Source organism: Salmo salar, chromosome ssa13 (assembly GCF_905237065.1).
Source record: "Salmo salar chromosome ssa13, Ssal_v3.1, whole genome shotgun sequence".
NCBI classification, from domain to species: Eukaryota; Metazoa; Chordata; class Actinopteri; order Salmoniformes; family Salmonidae; genus Salmo; species Salmo salar.
In genome coordinates, this window is record NC_059454.1 from 40,887,530 (window position 1) to 40,901,419 (window position 13,890).

Sequence of the window (13,890 nt, forward strand, 5' to 3'; positions counted from 1 at the left end):
CTGTAATACATTATCCAGAGACAAGGTGATTAGTTCTCTAGGTGGCGACAATTAGCCACAACACAACCTGGTGTCCTTCCATAATGTAGCAGAGTGTACAGAATAACAGGCCTTTGACACAGACAGGACAAACTTCCAAAAGTCCATAAATGTCCACCTTACGTGATTGTGGTGATCAACAAAGAAAGCGAAACGTATAGCAGATCTCTCTCGAAGGCCTAGTAATCACAATGAAATAATCAGCAAACCATTTTTACTGCACATGTAAAAAGAAAAACAAAGACACAGGAGTGAGACAGTGAATAATAAGGGATCCTCAGATCTCCATCTTTAATCCAATGGTTTGTTTGCTTGTTATCAAATCTGAATCATCAGCACACAGCAGGAAGTCGGTCATCTCTGTTATAGCTGAAATAACACTGCCATCAGTCAGATTTTTAAAAAACGGTTTGGTGCAATAAAACCAGCTGAATAAAAAGTGTTTCTTCTGACAAGCACCTTTCTGAATAGAGCAAATTTGTAGAAGTGCTTAAATGTTATGTGATAATTATGTGGCATAAAAAAAATGATATACCCATGCAAAATTCACTGTGAAATGTACAGATGTCTTTATTGCAGAGAAGATAGGACTAGGAGTCATTTGAATCTTAATAAATGCATTCTTTTCCTTTTGTAGACTATTCCTTGATCCCTGTATTGTTTGCAGTAATAAGGTCAGTTTTCATATGATGGCTTTGATGTATGACGTAATATGATGTATTCTTTGTTCTCCAGTCTGTAGCCTAATCATCATTAGCTACAGAAATATTTCAGAACTATTATTATTATTATTATTATTATTTAGAGTTGTTTGAAAATGCTTGGCGTGCCATAAGGAGTTTCAGGTATCTCCTTAAATCGTACTCCCTGTATAAAAATCTAAATGGCAAAAAAATAAACCATACCAAAAAAACACAGGAGAAAGAAAGAAAAAACATGTATTTCTTTGTGCATCCTGAAATTGGACAGAAAAATATCCTTGGATTGGGTTGTTATAAAGCATGTTGGATAGTTTGCATGTTTTACATAGTTTATAATAACCATTCTTCAATTATTACAAATCATGTGCATCGCTTTTTTAACAAACTCCTGTAAAGATCCTCATATGTGTGGTCTGTTGCTGTTTCAGGACGTTTCCAAACATCCAACACATTGTCTCGAACCCGGGTCTCCCAGCCTATAGACAAACTCGTAACAACTACTCCAGTAGGATTAACCCACTTGGGAGGGATCGTAATGAGCCTACCAAGGCAAGGGTTGTTACAATATCATAGTACCTTGGCTGCAGGTCCAGACATTGTCTTGTCTGTACGTATCCTTCCTTGGGCTGGGTACTGAAATCGAGTTCCTCAATGGAGTTGACAGAATCTTGAAAGAACCGACCAGAACCCCCCCAGAAAAAAATCAATATCCTGCTTTATTCCTTCAATCCACCCCTTCCACGCTCAATTTCATACTGTTGTCACCCTCATCACCACCTCCCGGTTGGCCGAGGAGCCGATACGTGGGTTGTGTGGCCGTAGCTGGCTCAGAATATGAAGGATGGTGTAGCCACAGTGGTGGTCCAGAATAGTCCTGAACCTCCGGGTCTGTCTCCTGCTGCCGCCACTACCCAAGCCATGGGGGTTACTCCGTGAGCCCCGACCCCCACCCTTACTGCTACTCAACGGGTCCCCCAAGTCATTGGCTTTTATATAGTTCAATACTTTCCATTGTTGATTGACAGCCTGCCATCGCTTGAATATTCGGTATACTGATGAGCCCTCGTGGATTATAAGCCCTAGGAAGAGAGAGATGATTTTATAGAGATAGGAAGAGGCAAGACATTCAATTATTTTTAAGGCATGAAATACTTGGGAGTAGGTAATAGGTACAAATTTGTCATACAAAGCAACTTACTCTAGTACTAACAAATTACAGACATTTGGTATAACCACACAGTGCAGACACGTAAGCAATGCCATCTGTTTTGAGTCTGGCAATGCACCATTTTCACCAGGTAGAATCTACAAAGCTTCACAGTGTGTGTGTGTGTGTGTGTGTGTGTGTGTGTGTGTGTGTGTGTGTGTGTGTGTGTGTGTGTGTGTGTGTGTGTGTGTGTGTGTGTGTGTGTGTGTGTGTCTTCTGTGATTCCTCCTCCTCACCGATGCACACGATGTCCATGAAGCCGTACATGCCGTAGCAGATCTGGAAGAGCAGGTCCTGGCGTTGCCACTTGGCCGAGGGGCTGAGGGACGACCAGACGAGCCAGGAGATGCTGGCGATGAGAAACAGGGAGCCCAGGATGATGGCAGCGATCTGGACCTTCTCGATCACCGTCAGGGAGATGGCCTGCCACTGAACAGAACGGACACGAGGGCCAAGAAAGGGACAGTAAGAAAGGGGAAACAGTCAAATGAATAGGATGTCATTTGAGGCGCAGATTTAGTGACGCAACAGGAAAATGTGTCAGCACAGGTCCAGTTTTCACACTTTCATCCTTGCGAGTGCCCAAGATTTGTTCTAGCAGAGTGAGTAACTGTAACGCCTAGACTAGTGCACCAGAGCAGAGCACTGCGTAATACTCTGATAGCAGTATTGTGCATGGTTTGAAGTTGATGCATCAGCAGAAAACTGCCTGTGAGATAAGATCTGTGGGCTGCGGCCACTAGAAAAACCGTCATTGATTTGGAAGATGAGAGTAGACCTAGTGTACAATGCACACATGACTGGAGTGGATGAGACAGACCCCCTACTCCCTAGACACTTGTGTAAATCAGAAAGGATTGGATAGGTATAAGCAATATGAGGAAAATCACGAAAGTGGCGCTACTATTGTATTGTACTGCATGAAGTACCTAAGGGCTAGGGTTTGATTCTGGCCAGAGCGTAAGTCCTAGAGAATGAGGGGTTGGACAGAGTGACGAGACATACCTGCAGTGGGTTCTTCGTGCTGATGGCCAGGACATGGTACTTGAAGTAGCAAAGCTCACAGCTCCAGGAGCCTCTCTCGCTGATCCAGCGGATGAGGCAGGGCTGGTGGGTGCAGCGCACAGAACCCTTACAGCGACATGGGCTCAGCAGCTCTCCCTGCAGGAGAGAGAGGGGTCCAACCACAGAATTAGAATGACTAGAATAAACATTCCCATTCAAGTCAATGTTCTGTGATGTGAGTCTGATGTGGCATAACACACCATGGGTTATTTCTGAATTGGAAATATTTTGGAATAAGAAACAATACTGGATTATGGATATCACTCAATGTCTCACCAAAGCTACTGTTTTTTGTGTATGTGTCTGGCACACTCAGTAAAAAGACAATGGGTGGACCCACACAGGTTGTGGGGCACCTTAACTCAATATTACAATCCTCCCACTTATTTTAGAGTTTGAAACAGTCAGAAAGCAACTATGAATGACCTATTCATAAAAAATTTGAGTATCTTCCTCCTCTTCCACAATTTCCACCTTAGTTAATGGAAAATCAAAAGTGGTGAAAACGTCAGTACTGTAGCTAAATGTCGAAGGTAGTATATTACTCAATGCTAAAAGGATGCATGTCTAGGAATAATTAGTAGATCAATGCATGTGCCCAGCTTGATGCTGGCCTATTGGCCAGAACGAGCCAATTAGGGCCCGGCAACATCGGCAGGGGTGCACAGAGATTTGAAGGGCAGGCAGGTGAACGGGAGGTGAGCCATTCAACCCCTACTGTTCACACAAAACGGGTCCCAAATGGCAGCCTATTCCCTTCATGTTGCACTACTTTAGACCAGGGCCCATAGGGCTCATGTCAAAAGTAGTGCACTATATAGGGAATAGGTTGCCATTTCAGCGCAGACAGACTCTCAGTGAACTCAATCAATACAGGCCCTACTGCAGCACCTACAGCAAACATTGCCCTTCTCATCTGGATGGGTAGGATGGGATAAGTAGAACTTTCATCAGATTGACTCTTGAGGAATAGAGAGAATGTTGAGCATTGTAGATTTTTTTTACAGTTATGTATGTGTCTAATTATACACATCTAAAAGGGCTGAAGTTAAAAAGTAGCCTAGTAATTCCTCTGAATGCAGTTTCCTATTCATTGTGTGCAGTACCTACGGCAAACATCCCATCTAATTAGATCATCCTCATCTAATTAGATTGTGAAATCCATGACGGGAATGTGCAAGTGCATACTTCAGAAGGGTGGAGAATCGGGACATAGTCCATGAGGACTCATGAAGGAAAGGGAGTATGTTGAGATGTTTTGAATAAGTTTGGCATGAGTCATGTGTACACATTTACCCATTTACTCTAAGAGCACGCAAATAGAAGACTAGTATTACCTTCTACTTTTCATATCAAGTTAAACTGCAAATACATCTGATAGCAATAAACAAGATCAAACCACAAACAAAATCTAAAGTTATCCATCCATATTTAAAATTGTATTTAATAGTGCCATATTAGAAACTACCCTCACTCCAGAAATAATTGGATCCCAAATTATTTTTAAGCACAAATGGAGAAAATATGTTTTCATTTTGGTTCAGTTGGTAGAGAGTGACTCATTTAACCCATGTGTATTTCTCCCTAAATAACCAGACACTTCATAATCTTTTCCTGTTTTTTTACATTTATTTTCCCCAGGTTTGCTTGTTAAACCTTGTTATTATAAGATACTTTCGTTGACTAACAACATACCGATTTGAGTGGGGGAGAGGAGCCACATGTCCCATCAGTCATAAACTGGTCAGCACTATATGAGGAAGTATATATATCAGCAGTATATGAGGAACTGAATAAAAACTTAAACAAACAGGAAGTTTAATTATGAATCATATTTCATGCGTCCCACAGAGCAAGGTTATTATATTTGTAGAAGTAATTGCTCAACTGACAGGGACATGGCTGTCCCCTGTTGTGACCCACTTGAATAATGAAATAACAATTAAATTACAAAGTGGCTGGGTCTAAGATAATAGCTCATCTTCTAAGTAATCATGAAGTTGAAGTGGTACAGTGAAGCAGTGCTGAAAGATAAGTTCATATCATGTCAATCTAAAGAAGATTGATGCTGCTTTTGAAATCATTCTTAAAATGTATTCTGAATGTGTGTTTGCCTTTGCCTCCTAGTCTATTCACTGAAGGCCCGGCCAATTAGCCTGAGATCCAAACCATGTGGAACAACTGGTCAGAACCAGGTAACTGATCAACATTTCTTAAGGTTATATTACGGTACACCTGCCTGTTCCTTTTTTGTCGTTTTTCATTTCTGCATAGCTCCCATTGAGTGTACAGATGCTATGAAGTAGCACCGACTGTATACTGTAATAATGCTATGACAAACATAAAATCTCACAAAGTGATTAAGTGGTGATTTCCATCTGTGCTCCAGTGGCACTTACACCATATCTCATTATCTCAAGGCCATGGTTAAGGAGCTCAGCCAGGCTGTACAGGTTCTGCACATCTGTTGTGTCAAATTTTGGCTGAGGACCAAAGCTCCGTTCATTGTTTTGCATCCCTATACATTCATTGGCTTAGAGGCCCACAGACATAGCCTGGGTTCCAGTCTGTTTCTGCTCTTCTGACATTCGTTACCAGTTCATTACAAGGCCAATTATTATTCACGTGCACACCACACGTGGGACATGACATCAGTCAAGCTATAATCAACGTTGTTGTAGGCTATAGAGTCCTAAAATAACAATTGTATTTTGTCGTATTTTCTCAACCAAATCAATTTGTCAATGTCACAGAACACACCAAATCGAAACAGGTCAAAATGTAGCAATATAGGTTTACTACAGGCCTACACGTGCACTATCATTCAGAACCATGGACAGCGTAGGGCTATTGCCTAATGGTCCAATTGAGCAGTTTTGTGTTGTGGCGCGAAAAGCGGGACAACTAAGGCGAATGTATCTATCTGGGACAGTACCTGCTCCGGACCCTGAAAGCAGATACGACAGCGCAGGCTGCTTGCAGTGCTGGTGAGCGACACGGCATCCAGGCCCACTTGCAGTTTGGGGTCCTTCTCCTCAAAGCCCAGGCTCCGAGGCCGAGGATCCGTTCCGTAATACTCCTCCTCGTCATCCCGGGAGGAGCAGTCCACAAAGGGAGGCCAGCCGCAGCCGCCCATCCCAAGACCCCGCATGCTGGACCGTCTCTCTGCTTCCGGCCGTTCAGGCTGTCTCGAATCGTCTCGCATAAAAACCAGTACTTTCAGTTCGTTGAAAAACATGCGGATCCTATATTTGAACATGTTTGGCTACATGAATTATTCAGAAGGGAATGAAACCAATTTGAAAATAAGGTGGTCTCAAGAAAAAAGAAAATATGCTTTTGATTTAGAAGGGTTATTATTATTATACGCCTATTATCTTTAGCCAATTATTGTGCTGCCTATGCTATTATTTAGGGGATTTTAGCTAAACATTTTCTGAATAGCATCACTGATGAGCTTACAAAACTTGTAGGCTCACCCTACTGTAAATGTTCTGTCAAATGGTAAGCAATAAAGGACCACGTCTTGGTTGTTGTCTCTGATGGCATGTGTGTCTAAGACAATGCAGATGTGAGATTTCCCTCTTGAGAAGCTCGATACACTCTCTCAATATTCATTACGAAACAACTCTGCGAATGCTGTCAAGCTAGATTCTTCCTCCACCCCTACAACCACAAATACGTGATAGGCCTATATCGTCCATTGCCTGCACGATCGATCTAAATTCTACACATCATCAAATACCTTGCATTAGGGGTTTGCAGCAAAAATATATGTTTGCTACACAAAGCAGAAGACATGCCAGTGTGGACTAGTGGAAGAGTGAACAACGGAGGGACATAAAATAGAACGAGGTGTAGAAAAACAACAACATTCCATTTCCAACCCCACAGTCGTATCTGGGACTGTTGTCAAGAAGCATAATCCAAAAGGGTGCGGACAGACGATATAATGAAAGTTCGATATAGACGTGTGATTATATTGTCTTTTTAATGATCTTTAGTAGCATCCCAACCGTCAGATCATGATTTTTCTATTCTATTCCACCTCTGTAATGTTTTGGACTGATCCATCAAGAATGGTCCACCTCATTCCACCCGACGTCCACACAGAGTGGATCCAATTTACAATCCAGTGAATTTGCATGTTAAATATATCTGTAAATATATCCACTCAAAACAGCGATACATCCCACCTTCATTCGATAGCCATCAGCATTTCTCTTCGGTGTCTTCAATCTTTGCGTTGAAAATATGGTGCACCGAAATGTGAGAATAACAGACCAGAATTCAAAACAACAGTTGCTGCAATCTTCTAACTACAGACCGATGGAGATGTCTACACATCCGAGAGGGCAATTACAGCAGTAGCCTAATGCCATTGATATTGTAGCCTAGCCTCTCAGATGGTGATGATGATGATAGCCTACTGCTTGCTCGCGCTGCCTGATTCCTCCTCGAAATGGTCGACTTTGATAGTGAACCAACGCAGCACCTACTTCCGGAATGAATACTAGCCTACAAGAATGAAAAACTGCAAGACACTGGTATACTTTTATCATTTTCTTCTCTACAGTCATTAGTCTGTCTCCGCTGTATGATATGGATGCACCCTCTCTGGAGCCCTGTAGTTAGGGATGGGGAGGGCAGATTCCGTTCGGCTGTTGTATTGACAGACGACGCTGTCGCTGTCCAAGGTGCGATCTCGCCTAGTGACGTGTGCAGTCACAGTGCCACATGCAGTACACTCCCGGGAAATATACATGATGACGCCTGAGCATCTCTTTCTTTCTCTTTCTTTCTTTCTTTCTTTCTTGTGCATGATCCTACGAATTCACGGACCCTTTCTTTTCCACCATTCTTTCTTTGACCTGTTTCTACACTCCACATTGTCAACAACTTTTGATCTATGGGGTCTCAGTCTTTTTCGACCAGGACACTATCAGTGATTGACTTGGAGTGAAATAGGCGGTACTGTTTATATTTAGGTGCAGGAGCTCCACAATACTGTTGAATGAATATTCTATAAGAGGAACAGGAGTTCAAGCAGTAGAAAATGTAAGGTCCTAGTACTCAACTCTGGTGAGCTCCTGCCTAAATCAAGCACAGATTAATACACCAGCAACCACTAGTTTACTATCAGGTCCATGAAATTCCTCGTGTCATGGTGATGGAGAAACAACAGAGAAAGATCATGCTCCTTCCTTGGTGAGGGAGAATTGACTCGGGGCCATTTCGCAGAGTGCACCAGAGAAGGTAATTAGGTTATATCGCACGCTGGGGTTGTAAGGTCAGTTTAATCACACACAAATAGACACACACAAATAGACACACACACACACACACACACACACACACACACACACACACACACACACACACACACACACACACACACACACACACACACACAGAATTGTTGGCTGTTCCTTGACCACTGGCCGGCTCCCACACTCAGCATTCTGAACCCATAGCAATTCCCTGCCGCCTTGCACAGATCCCCCTCTACTCTTAGATTGATCAGAATAGATTTTTCACACATACTCTGCACTTGGGGATTTTTCAACATGGAGCTTGGATTGAGATGCAGTTCATAGGCTATTATCTGAAGTCTTCATAAACGGTCATATTTGCTATCCCGTATTCCTACACGAAAACCTCTTATGGTAATCTGAGGAGTAGTTTCAGTGACTCGTAAACATCCTGCCCCACCCCCACTATCACCACCTGCCCCGATATGATCCTTCCTACTAATGAGTGTATGGAGTGTGATTCATACTGTAACAGAATAATTCCGATCACAAGATATCCTTACACTCTACCATACTGCTAGACATAGCAGTGCAGGGCTATCTTTATGAACCCTAACATGCACACACCACCATTCTTATTGTAATGGGGGGAATTATGATAACAACAGTATATCGTCTCCCATACTGACAGTTTCAGGCGTAGCAGGGCAGGGCGCCTTTCCTTTTATGAGCACTAACAACATGCATCCACCCACCCACCGGTCGGTCTGTTACATTATTGATAGGCTTACTGACCTGTTTCTCTCCTCTTACTGAACTGATGACAATGATTTCCCCTCCTGTTGGCCCTGGCTGCATCGTTACAGTGAGAGGAATGTAGATCTAGATCCAGACACATCATTATCTTGTCTCATGGTTCCATCCATAGAAATGGTCAGAATTGCATTCTTGTCTTTCTATGTCTATGTTTTTTTGAAGCCATTTCCCCTCCTTCTGTTATGTGAAGAGATAAGTATAAATCAAATCAAATCTTGTTTGTCACATGGCAATGCAAATAGTCTGTGGAGCCATTTGATTAGCTGTTCAGGAGTCTTATGACTTGTGGGTAGAAGCTGTTTAGAAGCCTCTTAGACCTAGACTTGGCGCTCCAGTACCACTTGCCTTGCAGCAGCAGAGAGAACAGTCTGTCACTAGGGTGGCTGGAGTCTTTCACAATTTTTAGGGCCTTCCTCTGACACTGCCTGGTATAGAGGTCCTGGATGGCAGGAAGCTTGGCCCCGGTGATGTACTTGGCCGTACGCACTACCCTCTGTAGTGCCTTACGGTCGGAGGCCGAGCAGTTGCCGTACCAGGCAGTGATGCAACTCGTCAGGATGCTCTCGATGGTGCAGCTGTAAAACCTTTTGAGGATCTGAGGACCCATGCCAAATATTTTCAGTCTCCTGAAAGGGAATAGGTTTTGTTGAGCCCTCTTCACAACTGTCTTGGTGTGCTTGGACCATGTTAGTTTCTTGGTGATGTGGACGCCAAGAAACTTGAAGCTCTCAACCTGCTCCACTACGTCCCCGACGATGAGAATGGGGGCGTGCTCGGTCCTCCTTTTCCTGTAGTCCACAATCATCTTCTTTGTCTTGATCATGTTGAGGGAGAGGTTGTTGTCCTTGCACCATACGGTCAGGTCTCTGACCTCCTCCCTATAGGCTGTCTCATCGTTGTCGGTGATCAGGCCTACCACTGTTGTGTCATCGAAAACTTAATGATGGTGTTGGAGTCATGCCTGGCCATGCAGTCATGAGTGAACAGGGAGTACAGGAGGGGACTGAGCACGCACCCCTGAGGGGCCCACATGTTGAGGATCAGCATGGTGGATGTGTTGTTACCTGCTCTTACCACCTGGGGGCGGCCCTTCAGGAAGTCTAGCATCCAGTTGCAGTGGGAGGTGTTTAGTCCCAGGGTCCTTAGCTTAGTGATGAGCTTTGAGGACACTATGGTGTTGAATGCTGCACTGTAGTCAATGAACAGCATTCTCACATAGGTGTTCCATTTGTCCAGGTGTGAAAGGGCAGTGTGGAGTGCAATAGAAATTGCATCATCTGTGGATCTGTTGGTGCGGTATGCAAATTGGAGTGGGTCTAGGGTTTCTGGGATGATGGTGTTGATGTGAGCCATAACCAGCCTTTCAAAGTACTTCATGGCTACAGACGTGAGTGCTACAGGTCGGTAGTCATTTAGACAGGTTACCTTAGTGTTTTTGGGGACACTGACTATGGTGGTCTGCTTGAAACATGTTGGTATTACAGACTCAGACAGGGAGAGGTTGAAAAAGTCAGTGAAGACACTTGCCAGTAGATCAGCTCATGCTCGGAGTACACGTCCTGGTAATCTGTCTGGCCCTGCGGCCTTGTGAAGGTTGACCTGTTTAAAGGTCTTATTCACATCGGCTGCGGAGAGTGTGATCACACGGTCGTCCGGAACAGCTGATGCTCTCATGCATGTTTCAGTGTCACTTGCCTCGAAGCAAGCATAGAAGTTATTTAGCTCGTCTGGTAGGCTCATATCACTGCACAGCTCTCAGCTGTGCTTCCCTTTGTAGTCTGTAATAGTTTGCAAGCCCTGCCACAACCGACGAGCGTCGGAGCCGGTGTAGTAGGATTCAATCTTAGTCCGGTATTGACGCTTTGCCTTTTTGATGGTTCGTCGGAGGGTATAGCGGGATTTCTTATAAGCTTCCAGGTTAGAGTCCTGCTCCTTGAAAGTGGCAGCTCTACCCTTTAGTTCAGTGCAAATGTTGCCTGTAATCCATGGCTTCTGGTTGGGATATGTACGTACAGTCACTGTGGAGACAATGTCCTCAATGCACTTATTGATAAAGCCAGTGACTGATGTGGTGTACTCCTCAATGCCATCAGAAGAATCTCAGAACATATTCCAGTCTGTGCTAGCAAAACAGTCCTGTAGTTTAGCATCTGCTTCATCTGACCACTTTTTTATAGACTGAGTCACTGGTGCTTCCTGCTTTAATTTTTGCTTGTAAGCAGGAATCAGGAGGATAGAATTATGGTCAGATTTGCCAAACGGAGGGCGAGGTAGAGCTTTGTACGTGTCTCTGTGTGTGGAGTAAAGGTGGTCTAGAGTTTTTTTCCCTCTGGTTGCACATTTAACATGCTGATAGAAATTAGGTAAAATTGATTTACGTTTCCCTGCATTAAAGTACCCGGCTACTAGGAGCGCCGCCTCTGGATGAGCGTTTTCGTGTTTGCTTATGGCGGTATACAGCTCATTGAGTGCGGTTTTAGTGCCAGCATTGGCCTGTGGTGGTATGTAGACAGCTATGAAAAATACAGTTGAAAACTCTAGGTAGATAGTGTGGCCTATCGCTTATCATGAGATACTCTACCTCAGGTGAGAAAAACCTTGAGACTTCCTTAGATATCGTACACCAGCTGTTGTTTACATATGTGCATAGGCCCCTCCCTCGTGTCTTACCAGAGGCTGCTGTTCTATCCTGCATGTATAACCCGCCAGCTGTATGCTCTTAATGTCGTTGTTCAGCCACGGCTCTGTGAAACATAAGATATTACAGTTTTTAATGTCCCATTGGTAGGATATACGTGCTTTCAGTTTGTCCCATTTATTTTACTTCGATTGAACGTTAGCTAGCAGGGCGGAAGGCAAAGGCAGATTAGCCACTCGTTGCCTGATCCTCACGAGGCATCCTGATCTTTTTCCGCGAAATCTCAGTTTCCTTCTCCAGCGAATGACTGGGATCTGGGCCTGGTCGGGTGTCTGAAGAAAATCCCTCCCATCTGACTCATTGAAGAAGAACTCTTCATCCAATTTGAGGTGAGTAATCGCAGTTCTGATGTCCAGAAGCTCTTTTCAGTCATAAGAGACGGTAGCAGCAACATTATGTGCAAAACAGGTTACGAACAACGCAAAAAACAAACAAAATAGCATGGTTGGTTAAGAGCCGTTAAGACGGCAGCCATCATCTAAAATAATAGAGAAATATCAGTTACTTTTTCCAAACAACATTCTATGTGGGTATTGATGCCCTGTGGTTGCAATGTAACGTTCAATTATAAAAATAATTACCCCTAAGATCTAAGGACCCAGGGTTGGGTTTCAACTAAGCTACTAACATATGCAACTGTTTTAAGAGGGAATTTTAGGATCCCTGTAAGTATCATGTTTTAAATGTTGTATTATTTGATGAAACATTGAATTTGGTCTGATATTTGCCCATAGAAACGCATTGAATAACATACAGTTGAAGTCAGAAGTTTACATACACTTCGGTTGGAGTCATTAAAACTTGTTTTTCAACCACTCCACAAATTTCTTGTTAACAAACTATAGTTTTGGCAAGTCGGTTAGGACATCTACTTTGTGCATGACACAAGTCATTTTTCCAACAATTGTTTACAGACAGATTATTTCACTTATATTCACTGTATCACATATCCAGTGGTTCAGAAGTTTACATACACTAAGTTGACTGTGCCTTTAAACAGCTTGGAAAATTCCAGAAAATTATGTCATGGCTTTAGAAGCTTCTGATAGGCTAATTGACATCATTTGAGTCAACTGGAGGTGTAGCTGTGGATGTATTTCAAGACCTACCTTCAAACTCAGTGCTTCTTTGCTTGACATCATGGGAAAATCAAAATAAATCATTCAAGACCTCAGAAGAAAAATTGTAGACCTCCACAAGTCTGGTTCATCCTTGGGAGCAATTTCCAAACGCCTGAAGGTATCACGTTCATCTGTACAAACAATAGTACGCAAGTATAAACACCATGGGACCACGCAGCTGTCATACCGCTCAGGAAGGAGATGCGTTCTGTCTCCTAGAGATAAACGTACTTTAGTGCGAAAAGTGCAAATCAATCCCAGAACAACAGCAAAGGACCTCGTGAAGATGCTGGAGGAAACAGGTACAAAAGTATATATATCCACAGTAAAACGAGTCATATATCGACATAACCTGAAAGGCCGCTCAGCAAGGAAGAAGCCACTGCTCCAAAACCACCATAAAAAAGCCAGACTACGGTTTGCAACTGCACATGGGGACAAAGATCGTACTTTTTGGAGAAATGTCCTCTGGTCTGATGAAACATAAATAGAACTGTTTGGCCATAATGACCATCGTTATGTTTGGAGGAAAAAAGGGGGAGGCTTGCAAGCCGAAGAACACCATCCCAACCGTGAAGCACAGGGGTGGCAGCATCATGTTGTGGGGGTTCTTTGCTGCAGGAGGGACTGGTGCACTTCACAAAATAGATGGCATCATGAGGGAGGAAAATTATGTGAATATATTGAAGCAACATCACAAGACATCAGTCAGGAAGTTAAAGCTTGGTCGCAAATGGGTCTTCCAAATGGACAATGACCCCAAGCATACTTCCAAAGTTGTGGCAAAATGGCTTAAGGACAACAAAGTCAAGGTATTGGAGTGGCCATCACAAAGCCCTGACCTCAATCCCATAGAAAATGTGTGGGCAGACCTGAAAAGTGTGTGCGAGCAAGGAGGCCTACAAACCTGACTCAGTTACATCAGCTCTGTCAGGAGGAATGGGCCAAAATTCACTCAACTTATTGTGGAAAGCTTGTGGAAGACTACCCA

The 13,890-nt window shown here is 43.4% G+C and overlaps 1 protein-coding gene across 1 annotated transcript; it reads right to left on the reverse strand.

The window, feature by feature from the left end:
• Positions 1-294: 294 nt before the first annotated feature.
• Positions 295-7,938, reverse strand: LOC106567081 (E3 ubiquitin-protein ligase MARCHF9). The gene is made up of 4 exons (XM_014135956.2): positions 5,948-7,938; positions 2,953-3,108; positions 2,184-2,376; positions 295-1,819 (listed from the first exon to the last, which is right to left on the reverse strand). Exons 1-4 carry the CDS (start codon positions 6,269-6,271, stop codon positions 1,491-1,493), a joined length of 1,002 nt encoding a protein of 333 aa, XP_013991431.2. The 5' UTR covers positions 6,272-7,938; the 3' UTR covers positions 295-1,490.
• Between the last annotated feature and the right edge of the window lie 5,952 nt (positions 7,939-13,890).